General features: G+C 39.2%; 3 protein-coding genes across 3 annotated transcripts in view; all 3 read right to left on the bottom strand.

The window, feature by feature from the left end:
- Nucleotides 1–25,234, bottom strand: part of LOC311062781 (tissue-type plasminogen activator-like) — a gene marked incomplete at its 3' end in the record, with an annotated part of 34,907 nt that overhangs the window by 5,222 nt on the left and 4,451 nt on the right. The gene's annotated exons all lie outside the window — the stretch shown is intronic.
- LOC311063782 (E3 ubiquitin-protein ligase TRIM39-like) lies at nucleotides 7,530–8,945 on the bottom strand (the record flags this gene model as incomplete). The annotated part of the gene is made up of 1 exon (XM_084083383.1): nucleotides 7,530–8,945. One exon carries the CDS (start codon nucleotides 8,943–8,945, stop codon nucleotides 7,530–7,532), a length of 1,416 nt encoding a protein of 471 aa, XP_083939509.1.
- LOC311063781 (E3 ubiquitin-protein ligase TRIM35-like) lies at nucleotides 20,027–21,527 on the bottom strand (the record flags this gene model as incomplete). The annotated part of the gene is made up of 1 exon (XM_084083382.1): nucleotides 20,027–21,527. One exon carries the CDS (start codon nucleotides 21,525–21,527, stop codon nucleotides 20,316–20,318), a length of 1,212 nt encoding a protein of 403 aa, XP_083939508.1. The 3' UTR covers nucleotides 20,027–20,315.

Below are 25,234 nucleotides of genomic sequence, written 5' to 3'. Positions count from 1 at the left end.
GCGTACAATTTTGAGGTGTTTTTTTTACTTTACTGGAGTATTTCCCAATTTCAACAATTTATAACCTTTATATTTTGGCAATTTGAAAATAGCCGATCTACAAGCTCACAACGCGTTGCAAAGCGACGCATTGTGAGCTTGTATATCTGCAATTTTCAAACGACTTTTTTTTTTTTTTTTTTTTTATCCCATTTTGTAACCCCTATTTTTTCACCCAGTGCCAATGCCTAAGCGTGTAATCCTGGGCACTACCTTCCCTCTGCCAACCTAGGGAGGCCAGGGCCGAGCTCATGCCTCCTTCAATGCATGAGAGCCAACTGACCTTCTTGTCACCTGACAGGGGGGAGTTTCCCTGGTTGGACGTAGCGCGTGGAAGGAACACGTTATTCCAACCAGTTTCCTTCCCCTCCATCAGGCGCCCCGGCTGGCCAGGGGGAGGCAGTATAGTGACCAGGATTACTGCATGTGTTTTTGTGAGGGTACCTACCCTAGGAGACACGGGGAGAACATGCAAACTCCACACAGAAAGGCCCTTTCGCCAACCCCACCTAGGGTGTGGGCACTGATGACGACTATATGTATCAAACGACTTTTATACATTTGAAAACTTGTGAAATTGGACCATCTGCATAACGAGTACTTTTACTTTTGGTACCTAAGTATATGTTGATGCCAATACTGTTGTACTTTTACTCAAGTAAATGTTCAATACCAAACTTGTACTTGTAACAGTCTATTTCTACAATAGGGTATTGATACTTTTACTTAAAACAAATTAGTAATTAGTACTGCTTCCATCACTGTTTATCATAAACATTGATTACATACAGACTCTGTCTACATTGCAGAGCAAATTATTTATGCTATGGATTACTCCAAAAATGAAGACATTGATTCATAATTGAAGAGGGCCTTACCTCTTTCAGTGTTTCGGTATGACCACCTCCTTGTAGAAACCTGAGGAAGACAAACAACATGTGTTATCTTTGTCAACATTGTGTTCTCAAGCTCTGAGAGAAGCAGAAGAAGAAGGAGCAAGCAATCTGTATTTAATTTCCTTTTATTGGTGCTTACCGCATCAGTACAGAAGAGGCTGCTAGCTATAAGTACTAAAATGATCATCACTTCAGGTTCCTCTTTCCTATATGAGACATATATGAGACATATATGCATGAGAGAGAAAAATTAGAAATATGAAATCTGTAATCCTCAGCAAGTACATTGAAAACACACCCTTCCCTTATATGGCATTTTCCTGAACATAGACAGACATGTGCACTTGCCTAGCTACGTCACAAGTTGTATGCCCATTTAGTATGCATACCCCATTGCGTGTTTTGTGCTGAGAATGGGAAGTTGATGTCCATCTAAACTAAAATACGCTTGTGGCTGTGTTTCCCAGACAATTAGAGCATGGTCATTTTCACATTTTGTACTGTACTGTACTGATAACATTCTACAGTCATTATCTGTGATTGCGCTATCAATTATGGTTGTTGAATGCAGTGTATGTGTATGTATATACTGTACATCACTGCATGTTTTGGAATGCTGTGTATTTGGGTTTTTCGCACACTGCAGGCTACATTATCAGGAGAATATTAAGAATTGAAAGCAATTTGTTTAGACTTTAACAGCACACTTTTCTGGATGCTGGAGTTTGATAGTCACTTAATATAATCCACATTCACAGTCAATCACTCACATTCTTCTGTCGTCATTCACCAAACTGATAAAAAAACACTTTTTAAATCATCACTATCCATTAAATGACATACAACTTAAAAGTTTTCACCACTAAGCATGCAACAGAATCCCATATAGCATTGCAATCTGCTTACCTTATCACCCAGACCTCTTCTCTGTGATTCTCTGTGAGTCAGCTCTTATTATGGTTCTATTAGTCTCTGGAATATCTGCCTGTTTTCAGGATACGTCTGTATAATCACCGGAAGCAGTCTATGGAGTAGGTCCCTCACGAGCAATAAACAACTCTGGCTTGGTAGCTGTGATTCTCTCTATCTGGCTGGCTGTCCTCTGTTGGCGCTCCTATAAAGACTGTTGGTTGGAGGAGGGGCCGATCTAATGATAGATCTAATCTATCATGACGAGACATCAGTCATGATAGATTATTCTCTATACCAAATCATAAACCACAGAGTATGTCATATCCTCTGATATACAAGCACCCGTACGTACCCACACTCTACATTACCATATTCAAAATTTGGTGGTTGCATTTATTCACTGGAAATTTTGATAGAAACTACGCACTTAAACCGCATTTACTCATTGGTCTTCAATAGGGGGGGTGCATGGTATTACATTTAACCGTGCACTTGAACCCTATAGCTATCACCCCTATTCTGGGAGGAACATGAAAAAGTTCAATATTCAACACAATAGGCTCTATGCAGAGCAGCCATTTTGGAGAAAACTTGGGCCTCTTCTTACTTCCTTCACAAGTGTTACCAATGATACTAATGAAGGCTCTGTTCCATTCTGGTCAAACAGAGTCAGGGTGCTGATATTGTGCATGTTGGCTCACTAGAAACACTAGTGGGTCTCAAAGTGTGGTCCAGGGACCCTCATGGTTCCTTGAGAGGGTGTAACTCTGAGAGAACCAAATGGAACCAAATGGACCCTCCCGGGTCCATTTGGTTCCATTTGTACACTCTCAGAGTTATGGGGGTCCTTGAAATTAAAAAGTTTGAGAACCACTGTGCTACACTAAATGGAACAGAGCCTTCATTAGCATCATTGGCAACACCTGTGAAGGAAGTAAGGAAGGGGCCCAATTTCTTTCCAATATGGCTGCTGTGCATAGAGCCTATTGTATACATAGTGGGGGTCCCTACTTTGTCTCATTCTCAGCTAAGGGGTCCCTTGGCCTGAAAACCTTTGAAGACCCCTGCTAAATATGTCAGTGAGCAGTGTTCACCAGGGGTCCATACTAGGCCCCCTCCTTTTTCCTTCTACATCAGATCTTTTCGTAGAAACTAAACGTGAGCTTGTAGAGCTGCAATTTTTGCCAAATGTTTGCCCCAGAATAGGAATGCTAGGGTTCCAGTGGTTAATATAGCCTCTATGAATATTTTATTCATAGAGGCACTCTGTGCCGCGCTATGAGCTTGTATATCTGCTATTTTTGAATGGTCCTGACACGTACCTTCAATATCATTTTCTATGGTAGTTGTGACGGAGGAATATGACATAATATATTGCTGTTTATCTGGTATCTCATCAAAGTTGATGATGAAGGGCACTGCAAGACATTCCAGAGTATGTGTAACATACAGTACACACAAACACACACACACACACACACACACACACACACACACACACACACACACACACACACACACACACACACACACACACACACACACACACACACACACACACACACACACACACACACACACACACACACACACACACACGCACACACACTTGCACGTACGTATGCACACACACAGACTTGCACGTACGTATGCACACACACACACACACACATACTTGCACGTACGTATGCACACACACACACACACACACACACACACACACACACACACACACACACACACACACACACACATACACCACATACACCACACACCACACACCACACACATCAAGTTCAAGATAACTAATTATACTGATTAAAATCATACTTGTAGAGACAGTGGGGCTTCGTTGGAAATGTTGACATCAATCTGGAAAACAATGAGGATGTTATGAATCATATTCTATGATGAAACAAAATATCATAGCCTCCAGCCTCATAGCTGTTTTGACGTGTTTCATCACTCTTTTACTGATTATACCAAGTAACATATTCTCACCTGCACATACTGTACATACTGTACACAGGCCCACTTACACACGACACATGACCGTGCACATTCACATTCAGTTTCCTGTCTTCTGTGCGAAGACAGGAAGTGCGAGAACAGCATAAAGACCTGTAGCGATTCTTAAAAATGTTTTCTAAATCCTAACAGTTTTTTGAAAAAAATCGAAACAAATTGTTTTCAAGATTTTTTCAAAAATACCAGATCTACAAGCTCATATCGCGGCACTCGGTGCCGTGCTATTCATTTCCACAGAACTCCATAATCCCCAGACATTGCCATACCATATGGACAAAAGAGCCCAAGGTTCCAGATTCTGTGGGGCACAGAATGTGCAATACAGGTCATTATGGCCAAAGTTGATAATAAAATAAAAAAATATCGATATCGTGAGCCCAATATCGTGTATTGTATCGTGACATTTGTGTAGTTTGCATATGCTGTAGGTCTTGGCAGGGTGTACAGGACGCTACTGTCACCTTGCATGATCTATTATTCACAATTATGCCAAGCTGTGTGTTGATTTTTCATCATCTTTTAACACTATTCAACCCCGCCTGTTTGTGGATGAACTCTGTAAACTACTTTGGTGTTGACTCTAGTTTTGTTGACTGGATCGTCTCCAATATAAGACGGTGAGAATGTCGGGTGAGCTCTATTCATCTACTGCTTCATCCCATGGGTGTGTTCTGTAATTACTCATAACTCATTTATATTCTGTGTACAGATGACTGTCGGGGCCAGTTTGATAACCGATAATATCCTGAAGATTGACAATAGGCTCTATTCACAGCAGCCATATTATGAAGACATTCACAGGTGTTACCAATGATACTGATGAAGGCTCTGTTCCATTCTGGTCAAACAGAGTCAGGGTTGCTGATAATTGTGTGCATGTTGGCTCACTGGAAACACTCTGCTACACCAGTGGGTCTAAAGTTGGGGTCCAGGGACCCTCATGGGCTACCAAATGGCCCCATATGGGTGTGTAACTCTCAGAGTTATGGGGGTCGTGGAAACCACTGTGCTACACTAAATGGAACAGAGCCTTCATTAGTATCATTGGTAACACCTGTGAAGGAAGTGATAATATGGCTGCTGTGCATAGAGCCCATTGCATGCAGAATTTTTTTTGCATGTAATCATGTCCATAATTCACACATTCATGATAGTCTTCTATTTCTCAGATCTCAACTTACTTGTAATATTTCCATTGTAGTTGTTATATTGGACTTAATATTGGAATCACTATAGGCCTAGTTAAGCAATGTTACTGCACTTTCCCCGCAATAATATTTTTAGCGGTGCCAACCGCTCTACGTTTGACTCTGTCTGCGTGTCCGTTTGTTTGAGCACGGGCCGTTTGTTTGAGCACGGGATGAGCACGGCAAAGAAGCAAACAGCTATAACTTCAGTTTGCAGCATGCCACCAAGTCCAAATTTGGTATGTGGACTTAGACCACCAATAGGGACGAGCATGAATTGATGACGTTATCAAAGAGGGGTCCAGGGACCCCCAGTGCCCGTATGAGCACGGGATGAGCACGGGATTTTAAACAGCTGTAACTCCAGTTTGCAGCATGCCACCAAGTCCACATTTGGTATGTGAACTTAGACCACCCATAGGAACCAGCATGAATTGCTGAAGCCCCGCCCCCTCTGTCTTCCCATTGGCTGGCCTTCAAACAGCCATAACTCAAGTTCGCAGCATGCTATGGAGTACAAATTTTGTACATGGACTAAAGCCAGCATTAGGGACTAACTGTCATTACTTAAGCCCCGCCCCCTCTGTCTGCCCATTGGCTGGGCTTTAAACAGCCATCATTCCAGTTTGCAGCATGCTACCAAGTACAAATTTGGTAAGTGGACTCAGACCACCAATAGGGACGAACTGATATGAGTTAAGGCCCGCCCCAAAGGCACCGCTTCCTTCACACAGGGTGTGATTTTTATTGATGAGTTCCTTCTATGGCAAAGACACAACACAAACAATAACAAACAAAACACAATAATGTTAATGAAAACAAATAATTATTGTGTTCTGGCTTTTAACATTTGTTTTACTTTTTTCTCAATATCAATATAGTTATTGATTATATCAGTCAAGGTTGGCAGTGTGCACTGTGTGAAGTTGGGGGGAAAAACAGATGTGTATTGAGTTAATGCTACTATAGATATTTATATTGGCTTGGTGGTGTTTTTTCTGCTTGCTCTGTAGAAGGTCTATGTTAGGCAGAAACATGTAAGCTTGATTTTAATTTCACAAACCATATTAGTTTATTCATCTGCTACATTTTATAGTAACACTAACTATAAAAGCAGTGAATGTACAACTCACTCACTCAGGAAATTCAAAGTAGAGTGTTATAGAAAAAACACATCCAAGGCACTGTGATCAACTCTTTATTTCAACAGTCAGGAACATTGACACATTTTGACTAAAAGAGTGTCAGAGTGTATAAAACTAAAGGCACGTGTGCAGTATTTAAAACTATTTAAGGTCACATGAAATACTAGCAACTGTCCACTTATAGAACTCTAAACTGACAGTAGAATCAATACACAGGTACAAACAAAATGTAAATGTAACATCATACTTGAACTGGTAACAGAGGAAAACAATAAATCTGAGTATTCACTTAAACATAAATGGCCAACATCAGTAAGTGTTCAGTAGAAACAACTTTTCCATGGGGCTCTACAATGATCTATGATACTAAACCCTTTTCAATTCAAAGACCACAAGTTTAATATGCATTAGGCCACAGACCACCCAATCTACACTGTAAAATCATTGGTGTTTATTTTAACTCAGTGTACAAATGTATCCATTTGTTAGAAACAGTGATCCAAACAGTAGAGAACCACCATGAATACCCATCAAGAAAAGTAGCAAAAATAATGCAACAGCAATGCAAAAATATTTTAGCCCCAAAGTGGAAGAAATGATGGATGTATAATATATATAAAGACAAAGTGGATTTCACAATGAGAGTTTACAGAGATGGAAAAATAAACTGCATTCATGACACCACACAGTTCTGACTGTATCACAGTGAAAGAACATATATATGTGATTATATGTCTTTTAATAATTGATTACATGTATTTCTTGAGGATCACCCATGTGTTTATTGAAAAGTATTAATACCCAGTTTAGGGCTGTATCTATCACTTATCTTCTTAGCGAGTTTTATATCGATAACATTTTATATTTAGCAAATTGATAAAGAACAGTTTTTTATATACAGTATATCAATGAATAAACACAAGGATCATTTTTTTTATATAATTGAAAAAGTCTGATTAATGAGAAAAGTCTGATTAATGTTTTGTCCCAAAACAGTGCCATACATATAGCCGATCTAGAGGTTCTCGTGTCATGTATAATTGTGAGTTGGTATATCTGCTTTTTTCTATTTTTGAAAGTCAATTAGTTTATTAAAATACGTTATTTATTATAATCATTTAAATTGATTAGTTTAACCGTTACACCCCTAACCCAGTGCAACACTCCCCTAATTTTCCAAATGTAACCATCATCACTAACCATCTTTCACATTCTCATGCCATTATGAGCATATAATAATCTGCCATTATTATTAGATCACAAGACAATCATTTATATTCTCAAAATTAAGTCATGTCTCATAATCATCATGTCTAACTATGTTATTCCAGAGTTACATTGACCTTCCTTGGTAACATCTTCAGAGGGAGAGAATCATCATAAGTGTAAATGTATGGAAAGAGTTTGTCTGTGAAAGTGAATGTGAAGGTGTGTATGTGTGTGTTAGTATCAGGATCAGAGAATGACACCTTTCCTTCATTCCAGTCCAGCTGGACTCTGATCCTCTGAGGTTTCTGCTCCAGAGAGAGATTAGTGATTACTGGTGTGAATGCTATGTATTCACCTTCCCTTAACATCATACCCCCCATTAATTTCCCCAGTGCTTTTCCCTTTCTCTGAAAATAATCTGCTAACACACCCAGTGCCCAGTATGGATTGTCTCCAACCTCAACATCCCAGCTGTGGGTCCCTGAGTTAAAGCCCTCAGAACCCAGGACTAAGGGCACATAGTCAAACCTCTCTGGGTTGTCAGGAAGCTTCTGTCTTTCTCCCCATCTCACACTGGTCAGATCATCAGACAGGATGAGGCTTGGATGGGCAGTGTTGGGGTCCAGAATGACAGGAGCGTAGGAGACAATGTCCTTCATCTTGTCCCAGACTCTGAAGGTCAGGTTGCCCAGGTGTTTGGCCACGTTCATCAGTGGTCCTGAGACCAGCTGTGGCTCCTGCAGTGTGAACTGGACTCTTTCCATTATGGTCTTGTAGTTCTGCAGGAATGAGATGTGTTCAGCTCTAAGCTCCTCCTCTATGGCTCTGATGTTGTTTGAAAGGGTTAATATGTCCCTGTTCAGACCCTCAGTCTTCTCCTTCATCATCTGACTCTTCTGCTGCTCTTCCTCCCTCAGTGCAGTGATGCTGGCCTCCTCTTCCTCTTGTAGAAAATGATGCATCTTCTTAAACTGGTCTTTAATCTGCATCTCTGTGTGCCCGGTCTGAGCCTTAATGTGTTCTGCTGTTTGGTCACAGGTTGCTTTAACTTTAATAAAGACCTCCAGTTTCTCCTGTAAAGTCTCCAGTGATTTCTGGACTTCCTTCTTGTGATCCAGAGCAGCTTCATCAATGGGTCTGAAACTGTGGTTGGTGTGTTTTTCTGAATGAAGACACACAACACACACTGGCTGTTGACATTCCTGACAGAAGAGTTTGAGTTTCTCAGCATGCAGACTGCAGAGATCCTCAGACCCTGATGAAGTTCTCTGACGTTTTGAAGCTCTCTGATGTCTCTCCTGTATGAAGGCCTCACACAGGTTCTTCAGAGCCAGGTTACGGGGGGGATGATCTGTTGAATGTATTTCCTTACAAACTGGACATTCATTTATTCTCTTCTGTCTCCACCAATTCTGCAGACATTCTTTACAGAAGCTGTGGCTACACGACAGGACAACAGGATCTTTAAAGAAGTCACAACACACAGGACAGGAATAATCCTGTTCTGGAAGAGACAAGTTGGAAGCCATTTTGTCTCCGAGTGAAGCTACGAACTGCAGGTTCCAGTGGTCTGGGTCAGTATTCCCTCCTGTAGCTGTGGAAAGACAGTCTGTCCTCCTCACTGGAAGTTGTGGGTTTGGAGGTTAATCGTATCGTCTCAGATGGGTCTGGCAGGAAGGCCGAGCTTTGACACACCACCACAGTCCTGTTGCAAAGTACACACACACACACACACACACACACACACACACACACACACACACACACACACACACACACACACACACACACACACACACACACACACACACACACACACGATTTAATGAGATGTATTAAAGTCAGGACAGTCTTTTATTTCCTATATAATTAGTATAGACAGGGAACAATAGAGGGAGGAGGGATTCAAACCACGCAGAAACTCAAGAGTCCTGCTTTAAAACTTTTACTTGAGTAAAAGTACAATATTGGCAGCAAAATATACTTGCAGTACTCATTATGCAGAATGTCCCATTGACTGTGAGATTAGATTGACTATTTTAGAATATCCTACTTTTTAAAAAAAGGGCTTAATTGGTTAAAGTATGTTTTGCAATAATAAATAAATACATCTGCAAGGTAAGTCATAAATAAGGTTTTTAAATAACTGCAGTGGAATTATAAGCAAAATATTCTGAGATGTAGCAAACTAAATGAAATGTAAATAATCTTAAGGTACCAAAAAATTGTACTTGAATAAAGAACTGATTAAATTCAGTTAGTTACTTGTTATTCCACCCTTGTGTAAAACAACAAAACAAGAACACTGTATATAAAAATGCAATGCTGCAGATTCACATACTGTACATTGCTGTCAGAAAGCCATAACATGACAAAAGTGGATTTTTCTGCTGACAGACAAACATTGTGTTTACATTGTGATAGCTTCACTGTGACTCATTTACATCATTATTTTAGCCCAAATACAACATTAAACAAACAAACACTCACACTAAACATAAACCTAAAACAGAAATATATGGTAAACCTAACCTTGGATCAAGAGTATAAGATGTATTTTATATATTTTGACATTTGCACATCTATAATAGTGTTGGTCTTTGTACAAATGCAAAATATAAAAGGTGTTTACCCTGTAGATACGGATGTTAACTCAGCATTCGGAGTACTTGTTCACTGTATTAATCCCTATTTTTCAATAGATATGTGTTTTAATCCCGTCTGTGTCTGAACGCCATTCCCTCCCCTCGTTTACATCCTGTTCACATTGAGCGTAATACCGACTTTCACCTGATGCGCCCCGTCACCACCACCCATTGAGGAATACTTCAACTTCAGACAGAATCCGACACAGACGGGATTAAAACAGATCTATTGCAAAATACAGACTAATACAGTGAACACGTGTTCCGAATGTCTAGTTAACATCCGTGGCTACAGATTAGATACTTAATATGATTGTTTTGAACATGTGAAGAGAAGTACGGGCTTTCCGCGCGGATGTCCAGTGACTAATAGGGGGGTTGAGACCAAGACTATCATAGATACGAAAGTAAAAGTCAAGACTCGATCAAATTAATCTATGATAGTCTTGATCCAATGCTGTAATGATAAATATAAAATACACTTCAAACAAACACATACCTCACTGGCTGCATACAACTGAAGAGGGAATGAGTCCAAGGTGTTCGATCATTTACAAAAACAACCACCTACAAACTGTAAAGAAACGACTTAGTAAATCAAATGTCCACAAACAATACAATATTATCTTTTACACAAACAAACTTATAACAAACAAACAAACCTAATCTACCACATGATCTGTTGTTTCGTCAAAATCTACTTCAAATGAAGTAGTGCAACCACCAAAGTGTCCCACTAAATGCGTGACACCACATTGGATTAGTTCCGGGTAGATTCAGACACATAAAAACTCTCCCCACACACACACTCATTACATTCTCAGACGCATTACCTGTGATGTAAATTGACAGCAAGCAACCACCAAAACTACAAATGAGCCTTTTCCAAGTTTATGGTCATTCGTAACCTATTAGTAACCACTAGTAACTCAAAGCAAGTTTTATTAAATCAAACCTTTGTAGATAAGATAATTAGAACCGGACAATTGTAACATCCATCTTATAACGTGATCTAAATAGTTGTTTCACTGAGTTTAAAACAGACCCACAGGGACTCAGAATACATAGTCAAAATCCTCACTGTTGGAACACAGTTTTTTATGTATTATATAAAATTAATGTAAAATGAAAATTTGTTAAACTAATTGCTATTTTACAGGAATGCATGAAAACAGTAGGTAATTTGGCCTCATTTGTACATGTATAGATCTGTGCATGCTTGCGTAAATCATGAGTATATTCATTTAACTCTGCAAGTTGATATAACTCTGGAATTTGTTGTTATTAATATACTAAGTGCTAAGTTTATACTTTGTCACACAGTAGCGTCACTCAAACAATTGGTGATCGATAAGATCACATGTCACATCATATGGCAAAGCATTGTGGGCTTGTAGATCTATTTTCAAATATAACTTTGTTTATAATACATTATTTTTTCCAATCAATTCAATCAAGTAGTGTGATTAACTGTTGAACCCTTCACACCTCACCTTTTCACCAAATGTAACCATCACTAACCATCATTAACATTATCTAATAATCAGAAATGATTGATGATAGACAATTAATAGATACAATTATAGCAATTTATCATGTATGACTTGATTGTCCTATGTCCCTTTCTCTGAAACGACTCTGCTAACACACCCAGTCTCCAGTATTTATTGTCTCCAACCTCGACATCCCAGCTGTGGGTCCCTGAGTTAAACCTCTCAGAACCCAGGAGGACAAACTCATAGAGGTCAAACCTCTATGAGTTAGGGTTATGGTTATATTGTACAAACAAGAGTAAAGGAGTGTAAAACCCTACTCACTTTCAAAACTGCCCTTAAGAAACACCTTCAGGAGGCTGCAATTCAAAAATGCCCCCAGTCATGTCTTAACCTACCCCCCCCCCCCCCCCCCCCTCCCCAAACTCTTCCTCTTTTTTCTCTTGTACATATTTTTTATTTTTTCATACCAGTAACCTGTAAACTGATTGTATGCCATTCTGTATAGTAGTGTGTATATCTGTCTGTGGTAACGAAACAAAAACACTTTCCAATAAATAAATCATATACACTGTTAAACAAATCTGAAGATAAAATAAAATGAAACAAAAAATATGGCAGTTAAATGTAATGCTGCTCTGCTGCTGCTGGACATTCACAATCACAATTATTTAGTCAGTGGCTTCAGGGGTAAAAGTTATATAATGTTTTAATAGCTTATAACTTATTCATTGTTTAATAAGCTGATTATTCAGTTCTCTGAAGAAAGGTTAGATGTAGGCAGTGATTTAGAACACTTTTGTTTTTGAATAAGAAACTTTGCATATAGGATAATGTAATTAATCAGTCTATTAGTGACACCTGTTTATATCCTGTCTGTACCATTTTTTGTTGTTTGCCTCTGATGGTTTGCAGTTTAGGGCAGGGGTCTTCATTTGGGGGTCCAAGCGGGACCCCCAGGGGTCATAACCACTTGAACCCTTGCATCCCTATTCTGGGGAGATTAACTTTAGCCAAAAATAGCAGATCTACAAGTTCACGACACCAGGCTTTGTGAGCTTGTAGATCGGCTATTTTCAGCAAAGAGGTGTAGTGTAGATGGAAGTATTGATGGTTTATTTAAGTGGTAAAATGTCTGAAAAATACATATTAACATGAATCCAAAATACACTGATGATCGTTTTGTCAAACAATGAAACGTGAATGGAATCTATAAAAAAAGTTGAATCTATTCTAGAACATAATTGTATATAATATGTAGTGGGGGGTCCCTGCTTCATCTCTCTCTCAGCTAGGGGGTCCTTGGGCTGAAAAACGTTGAAGACCCCTGGTTTAGGGTGAATGACTTGTGGTTAAGAGCACATGCAGCATGTATGCACCGCCACAAGGTGTCACTGTGGCACAAGTTCAGGCAGAACCATAATGACTATCAGGTTAAGTAATGACACACAGGACAGGAAAGATCCTCTTCTGGAAGAGACGAGTTGGAAGCCATTTTGTCTCAGAGAGAAGCTACAAACACTCTGCTCAATACTTCAGCTGACAGAGTCAGCAGCAGGTTCCAGTGGTCTGGGTCAGTATTCCCTCCTGTAGCTGTGTGAAGACAGTCTGTTCTCCTCACTGGAAGTTGTGTTTGATCTGAAGGTCAATCTTATCGTCTCAGATGAGTCTGGCAGGGAGCGGAGCTTCGACACACCACCACAGACCTGTTGCAAAGTACACACACACACACACACACACACACACACACACACACACACACACACACACACACACACACACACACACACACACACACACACACACACACACACACACACGGCAATATTTGTAATTGTATATTTCCTATACAATTAGTATAGACAGGGAACAATAGAGGGGGGGGAGAGAGCCTATTTAAACAATGCAAAAACCTAGAGTACTGAAACCTGAACATGCTGTCAGTACAATAACTGAAAAGCGTCGCTCCACGTTGCCTGTAGACATTTTATACTGTATAGTGTTCTACACTAGCCTGGCTCCACCCCTGAATCGTTTGCCTCGCATTCACGGTCTGGTGACGCTGTCGAAGGCGGGTGTTTCTCGGTTGAAAATCTGTACAACAAATCGGGATCGGGATAATCCAGTATGAACCAATCGCCAAAGAGTCTTTGAAAAAAAAACTTTGGCCACGCCCCCATCTCAGAAATTGGCTGCATGAGAGGGCTTTCAGACTGAATAATGGAGTGAAACGAAATTAAATTCAGGCTGAGTGTCAGGCTAGTTCTACACCATTGCTAAGGTAAAAAGAAAGCCGCCATTTGATATGCATTAGAGTTTTATTGATCACCAAGGGGAAAAGTGTTCCTCGACTTAAGCATGCTTAAGCATCCAAACTGGCCCCTGTAAAAGTCATAACCCTCCCCTTCAAACTGTTTACTGTACATATTTGTTTTGTCAGCTTGTACATCTGGTGTATTTGTGAGGAAAGTAAATACCAACCTCTGTTTACTGGGTCGTCTCAGGTAGGGTTGGGTGTAGGTGTGAAACACTCCCTAATGTGATGGTCATGGAACTGACTCTGGTTCCTCAATGTTGGTCCGGTTCCAGATCCAATTCTAGTCGCAGGGGTCCGGTAAGGTTCAGCTGTGTTGAACAGGATTCTAAATCAAACACAGAAAAAATAAAATAACTCAGTTTTTCTCTGAACTCGAATACTTTGATTTTTTTGTTTTTTGTCACATTCCTGACCCAATAATTCAATAATTGAGGACTCTGCTGCGTTTTTTTTATTTTATACTATACAAGAATATAAACTCCAAAACAGCTATCACAGGGATTACTGATGTGATGAGCCTACTAATGATTCAGGTTAGAAAAATATATGTTTTTGCTCTTGTTAAGATTGGTCTCCTATTAATTTCATTAGTCAAATATTGTATTATTGTCTCATGTGACAAACAAAAATCTCCATGAATTCAAGGCTTCATGGGGTGAGTAATTGATAGAAAGTTTTTTTTTTTTTTTTTAAAGATAAGTATTAACCACTTAAACCTAGATGCTACTTTGTTGTAAGTCAAATAGTGAAAATAGACCATCTATGACGTATGTGTAATTAAAAAAAAAACTTCAGATCACTTCAAAACCGCAATGCTGCAGATTCACATACATTGCCTTCTCTATTTGAACTGCCTTCTCTATTTGAACATGCCTTCTCTATTTGAACGACTCTATCAAACAAGAGATCGAAAAGGGCAAATATTGCGGCATGGTCATGCTGGACCTCCAGAAGGCTTTTGACACCGTTAATCACCCAATTATGATCAATAAGCTCAAAGCAATAGGTTTTGATGACACGTCAGTGAACTGGATGAGATCCTACCTGGAAGGGAGGGAGCAAGTGGTGGAAGTAAACGGCACCCAGTCCCCCCCCCTCCCAGTGACTTGTGGTGTTCCCCAAGGAAGTATACTAGGGCCCTTACTGTTCCTGATATATGTGAATGACATGTCGTCAGCCTGCGACTGCAACCTGTTCCTGTTCGCAGATGACTCGGCCCTGCTAGTCTCGGACAGGGACAGGCTGCAGGTTGAGAAAACTCTCAGCTCTGAACTCAACAAGATCTGCATCTGGCTCTCCGACAACAAGCTCTCATTACACCTGGGCAAAACGGAATGCATCCTCTTTGGGTCCACTCCTAACCTCAGAAAGGCAGAGAGCTTCACGATCAAAGCGGGTGATGATATCATCAAAAGAAAAAACGAAATTACCTACCTTGGCTCTATCTTGGAGGCTGACCTCTCTGGTGACAAAAATGCTGAAAAAACGATCAAAACGGTCCACAAAAAAACACGCTATTTGCGGAGTATTGATCGTAAAGTCAGTAAGAAGACTCTGAAGACTCTTGCAGTGGCCCTCATACAAGGTCATTACGATTATGCATGTACTTCGTGGTATCACAACACCTCCAAGGCCTTAAAAACAAGGCTCCAAACATCCCAAAACAAACTTGTAAGGCTACTTCTTGGCCTCAATTACAAAACCCATCTAACCCCTGATCATTTTGATAGGATTGGATGGCTTAGGGTTGCGGACAGAGTACAGCAACTTGCTATGGGCCTGGTCTTCAAGATATACCATAACATTGGGATCCCCCTGTATTTGTCAAAATACTTCCAAAATGTTAATGATGTCCATGATCACAATACCAGAGGAAGCTCCACAAACCTTGTCCAACCCTTTTTTGGCTCAACAAAGGGAAGTAACTCGTTCTCATGCTATTCATCAAAAATGTGGAACGCCCTACCAAAAGGAGTAAAGGAGTGTAAAACCCTACTCTCTTTCAAAACAGCCCTAAAGATACACCTTCAGGAGGCTGCAATTGGAAAATGGCCCCTGTCTAAGTCCTAACCTAACCTACCCCCCTACCCCCCCCCCCTCTCTCTCCTTCTCCTTTTGTACATATTTCTCACTCTTCATACCAGTAACCTGTAAACTGATTGTATGACATTCTATAGTAGTTGTGTATATCTGTCTGTCTCTTATATGTATCATGATTTGTGTGCATGGGGAACTCATTTGAAACAAGCTCAGTGCTTTTATGAGTCTTCCAGTTTAGTAGACCTTGTATTGTGAATTTGTACTTCCATGTACTGTTGTTCTCATGTCTTACTAAATAAAGTACATCAATCAATCAATCAATTACTGTCAGAAAGTCTGTCATTTCTACTGACAGACAAACATTGTGATAGCTTCACTTTGACTCATTTACATAAATTATTTTAGCCCAAATACAACATTAAACAAACAAACACTCACACTAAGCATAAACATAACAGAACAAAAGGTAAACCTAACCTTGGATCAAGACTATCAGATGTATTTTACTATGATAGTGTTGGTCTTTGTACAAATGCAAAATATAAGTTGCTTATCCTGTAGCCCCGGATGTTAACTCAGCATTCGGAGTATTTCTGCACTGTATTAATCCCTATTTTTCAATAAATATGCGTTTTAATCCCGTCTGTGTCTGAACACCATTTCCCCCCTCGTTTACATCCTGTTTACATTGAGTGTAATACCGACTTTCACCTGATGCGCCCCGTCACCACCAACCATTGAGGAATACAGGGAACAGACAGAATCCGACACAGACGGGATTAAAACACATTTATTGCCAAATACAGACTAATACAGTGAACACATGTTCCGAATGTCTAGTTAACATCCGTGGCTACAGGTTAGATACTTAATATGATCGTTTTGAACTTGTGAGGAGAAGTACGGGCTTTTCGCGCGGATGTCCAGTGACTAATAGGGGGGGTTGAGACCAAGACTATCATAGATACGAAAGTAAAAGTCAGACACGATAAAACATGAATCTATGATAGTCTTGATCCAAGGATGTAATGATAAATAGAAAATACACTTCAAACAAACACAAACCTCACTGGCTGCATACAACTGAAGAGGGAATGAGTCCAAGGTGTTTATGTACAAAACAACCACCTACAAACTGTACAGAAATGACTTTTAACAAACAATATATTGTGTTTTGCAAAAACAAACTTCAGAAAAACAAACAAACAAACCTCATCTACCACATGATCTGTTGTTCGTCTTCAAATCTAGTTCACATGGAAGAAGTGCAGCCACTAACAGTGTCCCTCTAAATATCTGACTCCACATTATATTAGTTCCGGGCAGATTCAGACACGTAAAAACTCTCCCCACACACACAGTGGTAACGAAACAAAAACACTTTCCAAGAAATAAATCATATAAAGAGTCAAACAAATCTTAAAATAAAATAAAATGAAATGAAAATCATGGCAGTTAAACCAGGTCTAACTTGTCCAATAAGTATTGGACATTAATGCTGCTCTGCTGCTGGTGGACATACACAATTATTTAGTCAGTGGTTTCAGGGGTAAAAGTTATATCATAATTTAATAGCTTATCACTTTTGTGTTGTTTAATAAACTGAGAAGCCAAAAATAGCCGATCTACAAGTTCACAACCCAAGGCGTTGTGAGCTGGCAGATCGGCTGTTTTCGGCAAAGAGGTGTAGTGTAGAGGAAAGTATTGATGGTTTAAGTGGTAAAATGTCTGGAAAATACATATTAACATGAATCCAAAATACACTGATGATCGCGCTGTCAAACAATGAAACTATATGGAATCTACGAAAAAAGTTGAATCTATTCTAGAACATAATTGTATATAATATGTAGTGGGGGTCCCTGCTTCGTCTCTCTCTCAGCTAGGGGGTCCTTGTTGCCTTGGGCAGAAAAACGTTGAAGACCCCTGGTTAAACTTTAGGGTGAATGACTTGTGGTTAAGAGCTCATGAAGCATGTATGCACCGCCACAAGGTGTCACTGTGGCACAAGTTCAGGCAGAACCATAATGACAATCACGTTAAGTCTATGGTGTTCATAGAAGGCCTACTTGACCTTCTTTAATACAGTTTTGCATGAATAACTTAATTGTAATATTTCCATTGTTGTTATATTGGATGTTAATATTTAATAATAGAATCACTATAGGCCTAGTTAAGCAATGTTACTGCACTTTCCCCCCAATAATGTTTTTTTCCTTTTATGACAAAAACACAAAAAGCTCAGCTCAGACATGTTACAAAACAAAGAACACATACTGTACAAGCTCCTCATACCAACACAAAAGTACATCTTATACATGCTATATGTTTGGGGATTGACAATCTTGCACTACCATTTAAGGCCATGAGAGATCTGAGACGATACAATAAAATAAAATAAAATTAATGAAAACAAATAAAGGAGGATCAGTGATCCTATCAATCAAGGTTGGCGGTGTGCACTGTGTGAAGTAGATAAAAAAAACAGATAAGTATTGAGTTCATGCTACTATAGATATTTATATTGGCTTGGTGGTGTTTTTTCTGCTTTCCCTGTAGAAGGTCTATGTTAGGCAGAAACATGTAAGCTTGATTTTAATTTGTTCAATGATGAACTACTAGATTTTCATTAGAGCTTTAACATTTTTGGACAGCTCCTATTTCTGTTTCCTTAAAGTACACACACACACACACACACACACACACACACACACACACACACACACACACACACACACACACACACAAACCATATTAGTTTATTAATCTGATACATTTTATCGTAACACACTGTAATAGTAAAAGCAGTGAATGTACAACTCACTCACTCAGGAAATTCAAAGTAGAGTAACATAGAAAAAGAAAAAGGCAATGTGATCAAGTTCAAACTCTTTATTTCAACAGTCAGGAACATTGACACATTTTGATTAAAAGAGTGTCAGAGTGTAAAAAATGTAAGGAGGAGCAGTATTTAAAACAAATTTAAGGTCACATGAAATACTAGCAACTGTCCACTTAAAGAACTCTAAACTGACAGTAGAATCAATACACAGGCACAAACAAATGTAACATCAAACTTGAACTGGTAACATAGGAAAACAATACATCTGAGTATTCACTTAAAAGTAAAAAAGAGGAAAACAATAAATCTGAGTATTCACTTAAAACATAAATGGCCAACATCAGTGTTCAGTATAAACAACTTTTCCATGGAACTCTACAATGATCTATAGTATGATACTAAACCCTTTTCACTTCAAAGACCACCAGTTTAATGTGCATTAGGCAACAAACCACCCAATCTGCACTGTAAAATCCTTAAGTGTTTATTTTAACTCAGAGTGTACAAATGTATCAATTTGTTTAGAAACAGTGATCCAAACAGTAGAGAACCAGCATGAATACCCATCAAGAAGTAGCAAACATAATGCAACAGCAATGCAAAATTATTTTAGCACCAAAGTGAAAGAATTTATTAATATATAATATATATAAACACCAAGTGGATTTCACAATGAGAGCTTACAGAGATGGAAAAATAAACTGCATTCATGACACCACACAGTTCTGATGTTATCACAGAGAAAGAAAATATAAATGTGATTATATGTCTTTTAATAATTGAATACATGTATCACTCTTGAAGATCACCCATGTGTTTATTGAAAAGTATTAATACCCAGTTTAGGGCTGTAACTATCACTTATCTTCTTAGCGATTATTCTATTGATAACGTTTTATATTTAGCAAAATGGTAAGGCACAGATCTTTTTAATAGTAATTTGTATACAGTGTATCAATGAATAAACAAAAGGATGTTTTTTTTTATATATAATTGAAAGTCTGATTAATGACTTAAAAGCTTTATTTTGTCCCAAAACAGTGTCACACATCTAGCCGATCTAGAGGTTCTTGTGTCATATATAATTGTGAGTTGGTATATCTGCTTTTTCTGCTATTTTGAAAGTCAATTAGTTTATTAATTATCAATGAAATCGATTAGTTTAACCATTACACCAGTGCAACAATCCCCTCATTCTCCAAATGTAACCATCATCACTAACCAACTTTTAACATTCTCATGCCATTATGAGCATAATTATAATAATCTGCCATTATTATTAGACCACAAGACAATCATTTAGATTCTCAAAATGAAGTCATGTCTCATCATCATGTCTAACTATGTTGTTCCAGAGTTACACTGACCTTCCTTGGTAAAATCTTCAGAGGGAGAGACTTAGTGAAAAAGTATGGATAGAGCGTGTCAGTGAAAGTGTGTGTGAAGGTGTGTATGTGTGTTAAAGTATCAGCATCAGAGAATGACAGCTTTCCTTCATTCCAGTCCAGCTGCACTCTGATCCTCTGAGGTTTCTGCTCCACTGAGAGAAGTGTGAATGACTTTTATAACGCTTTGCGTGCTTTGTGTGCTTTGTATCTACCTTCATGTAACATTATATACCACACTAATTGACCCAGATCTCTTCCCTTTCTCTGAAAAGACTCTGCTAACACACCCAGTGCCCACAAAGGATTGTCTCCAACCTCAACATCCCAGCTGTGGGTCCCTGAGTTAAAGCCCTCAGAACCCAGGAGAAAGGCCAGAGAGTCAAACCTCTCTGCGTTGTCAGGAAGCTTCTGTCTTTCTCCACATCTCACACCGGTCAGATCATCAGACAGGATGAGGCTTGGATGGGCAGTGTTGGGGTCCAGAATGACAGGAGTGTAGGAGACAATGTCCTTCATCTTGTCCCAGACTCTGAAGGTCAGGTTGCTCAGGTGTTTGGTCATGTTTATCAGTGGTCCTGAGACCAGCTGTGGATCCTGCAGTGTGAATTGGACTCTTTCCATTGTAGTCTTGTAGTTGTGAAGGAATGAGATGTGTTCAGCTCTCAGCTCCTCCTCTATGGCTCGGATGTTATTTGAAAGGGTTAATATGTCTCTGTTCAGACCCTCAGTCTTCTCCTTCATCATCTGACTCTTCTGCTGCTCCTCCTCCCTCAGTGCAGTGATGCTGGCCTCCTCTTCCTCTTGTAGAAACTGATTAATCTTCTTAAACTGGTGTTTAATCTGCCTCTCTGTGTGTCGGGTCTGAGCCTTAATGTGTTCTGCTGTTTGGTCACAGGTTGCTTTAACTTTATTAAACACCTCCAGTTTCTCCTGTAAAGGCTTCAGTGATTTCTGGACTTCCTTCTTGTGATCTAGAGCAGCTTCATCGATGGGTCTGAAACTGTGGTTGGTGTGTTTTTCTGAATGAAGACACACAACACACACTGGCTGTTGACATTCCTGACAGAAGAGTTTGAGTTTCTCAGCATGCAGACTGCAGAGATCCTCAGACCCTGATGAAGTTCTCTGACGTTTTGAAGCTCTCTGATGTCTCTCCTGTATGAAGGCCTCACACAGGTTCTTCAGAGCCAGGTTACGGGGTAGATGATCTGTTGAATGTATTTCCTTACAAACTGGACATTCATTTATTCTCTTCTCTCTCCACCAATTCTGCAGACATTCTTTACAGAAGCTGTGGCTACATGACAGGAGAACAGGATCTTTAAAGATGTCACGACACACAGGACAGGAATAATCCTCTTCTGGAGGAGACGTGTTGGAAGCCATTTTGTCTCTGAGTGAAGCTACGAACTGCAGGTTCCAGTGGTCTGGGTCAGTATTCCCTCCTGTAGCTGTGGAAAGACAGTCTGTTCTCCTCACTGGAAGTTGTGGGTTTGATCTGGAGGTCAATCGTATCGTCTCAGATGGGCCTGGCAGGAAGGCCGAGCTTTGATACACCACCACAAACCTGTTGCAAAGCACACACACACACACACACACACACACACACACACACACACACACACACACACACACACACACACACACACACACACACACACACACACACACACACACACACACACACACACACACACACACACAGCATTAATTCCACCCTTGTGTAAAACAACAAAACAAGAACACTGTATATAAAAATGCAATGCTGCAGATTCACATACATTACTGTCAGAAAGCCATAACATGACAAAAGTGGATTTTTCTACTGACAGACAAACATTGTGTTTACATTGTGATAGCTCATTTACATCATTATTTTAGCCCAAATACAACATTAAACAAACAAACACTCACACTAAACATGAACCTTAAACAGAAATATATGGTAAACCTAACCTTGGATCAAGAGTATCAGATGTATTTTATATATTTCGACATTTGCACATCTATAATAGTGTTGGTCTTTGTACAAATGCAAAATACAAGGTGCTTACCCTGTAGATACGGATGTTAACTCAGAATTCGGAGTCTTTGTGCACTCTATTAATCCCTATTTGTCAATAGACATGTGTTTTAATCCCGTCTGTGTCTGAACGCCATTGCCCCCCTCGTTTACATCCTGTTTACATTGAGTGTAATACCGACTTCCACCTGATGCGCCCCGTCACCACCACCCATTGAGGAATACAGGGAACAGACAGAATCCGTCACAGACGGGATTAAAACATATCTATTGCAAAATACAGACTAATACAGTGAACAACAAATGTTCCGAATGTCTAGTTAACATCCGTGGCTACAGGTTAGATACTTAATATGATTGTTTTGAACATGTGAGGAGAATTTCGGACTTTTCGCGCGGATGTCCAGTGACTATTAGGGGGGTTGAGACCAAGACTATCATAGATACGAAAGTAAAAGTCAAGACTCGATAAAATTAATCTATGATAGTCTTGATCCAAGGCTGTAATGATAAATATAAAATACACTTCAAACAAACACATACCTCACTGGCTGCATACAACTGAAGAGGGAATGAGTCCAATGTGTTCATGTACAAAACAACCACCTACAAACTGTAAAGAAACGACTTAGTAAATCAAATGTCCATAACGATACAATATTCTCTTTAACACAAACAAACTTATGACGAACAAACAAACCTCATCTACCACATGCATGATCTGTTGTTTCGTCAAAATCTACTTCAAATGAAGGAGTGCAACCACCAAAGTGTCCCCCTAAATGCCTGACACCACATTGTATTAGTTCCGGGCAGATTCAGACACATAAAAACTCTCCCCCCACACACACACACACACACACACACACACACACACACACACACACACACACACACACCGACACACACACACACACACACACACACACACACACACACACACACACACACACACACACACACACACACACACACACACACACACACACACACACACACACACACACACACACACACACACACACTCATTCTCAGACGCATTACCTGTGATGTAAAGTGACAGCAAGCAACCACCGAAACTACAAATGAGCCTTTTCCAAGTTTATGGTCATTCGTAAGTTAACCTATTAGTAACCAGTAACTCAAAGCAAGTTTTATTAAATCAAACCTTTGTAGATAAGATAATTAGAACCAGACAATTGTAACATGACATCCATCTTATAACGGTGATCTAAATAGTTGTTTCAGTTTAAAACAGACCCACAGGGACTCAGAATACATAGTCAAAATCCTCACTGTTGGAACACAGTTTTTTATGTATTACATAAAATTCATGTAAAATGAAAATGTGTTAATTGCTATTTTACATGAATGCATGAAACAAGGGAGACAGTAGGTCATTTGACCTCATTTGTACATGTATAGATCTGTGCATGCTTGTGTAAATCAAAGTATTCATTTAACTCTGCAAGTTGATATAACTCTGGAATTTGTTGTTATTAATATAGGCCTACTAAGAATGTCACACAGAAATGTGACATTTTTACATTTCTGTGTGACATGCTAAAAAAGATAATATATTCTATTCTATCTCTCCTAACCAATTTAAAAAATCTATAATTTACAGCCTAAATAAATGATTTCTAAATAATCCACCGGTATGTTGAGGCACTACTGGGCTGCTGCCAAATACTCAACAGCACCCTCTAGTGTTTTGAAGAGAAACTAATGCTCATCACTGCAAAAGCAAAGCAAAGTTTGTTGTTTACCCAGGGTGTTGGACTAAGTGCGGAACTTATTTACAGCCAGACCCTGCATGGAAGCCTTGCTCAAGGGCTATTCAGCGGTGATTCATGATTGATGTGATGAATTGGGGAATCGAACAAGGGACCTTCCGGTATCAAGGCCGCCCCTCTAACCACTAGGCCACCGCTGCCACGTCTAATAACAGCAAACCTCATCTGTCTGAATCTTTACTGTCTGTATGAAGCTATCTGTCATTTCATCTAATGATGTATCTATCTATGTTTTTTTTACATGCCATGTAGTACATATAATATAACCTGTCATGGCTCCAACCTTCCCGAGAATGGATATTGTCATTGTATAGTTGCTCTTCATCTCTGATATGAGAGCACAAATGAGACATGAAACAAGGACAGGAAGGTCTTCTTGAGTACACATTAAAATCCTCTGTTCATTTAACTCAGAAAGTGTACAGATGTATTATTGGTTATCATAATTGGTTAGATTTGTATAAACTCTGAGTTAGATTAGCACTAAGGATTTCACATCACTCTCCCTCTGACAGCGAGGTGTGTGTGTGTGTGTGTGTGTGTGTGTGTGTGTGTGTGTGTGTGTGTGTGTGTGTGTGTGTGTGTGTGTGTGTGTGCGTGTGCGTGCGTGAGAGAGAGAAAGAGAGAGAGTGAGAGAGAGAGAGATAAACAGAATAAAATACAGAAACAATTTAACTCAATATGGTAGCTTAATATTTATTAGCATGAGATCATTACATCAAAAACATTTAACAGCAGGTTAAAATAAATAAAATAATTAAATAAAATAATTTATCTGTAAAAAAGAATAAATATTCTGTGTGCTATAACTTGTTTTCCAAGTTAATAATACAACCGTGAACAAAAGGATTAACAATTTAAAGGTGCATGAAAGCATTATGCACATTTGATGCACAATTAAACATTTTAATATACTGTACTTGTACAGCCTGATAAAAATATTTGAAACCATACATTACAAATTGGTTGTATACTGAAGCCAAAGCGACAGCCAGTACTCTATGTACACTGGAAAATCAATCAAAAATAAATAAATAAAATCTAAATGAATCAATTTCCTTTTTTATAAACTACAATCAACAGCAAAATAGCAGATCAACAAGCTCACAATGCACCGCACTGTGAGCTTGAAGATCGGCTATTGTCAGTAATTGTTGTATAGGGCTTAAGTGTGTCAAAAATGTGATTCCATTTGAACACTCAAGACTTTAAGACCGGGAACGCATCTGTGTCATTTGAGATTTCTTTGGCTATTCAAAAATAGCAGATATACA

The sequence above is a fragment of the Gymnoscopelus microlampas genome (assembly GCF_963454915.1).
Source record: "Gymnoscopelus microlampas genome assembly, chromosome: 16".
In the NCBI taxonomy this organism is placed as follows: Eukaryota; Metazoa; Chordata; class Actinopteri; order Myctophiformes; family Myctophidae; genus Gymnoscopelus; species Gymnoscopelus microlampas.
This window is presented reverse-complemented; position numbering and strand designations above follow the sequence as displayed.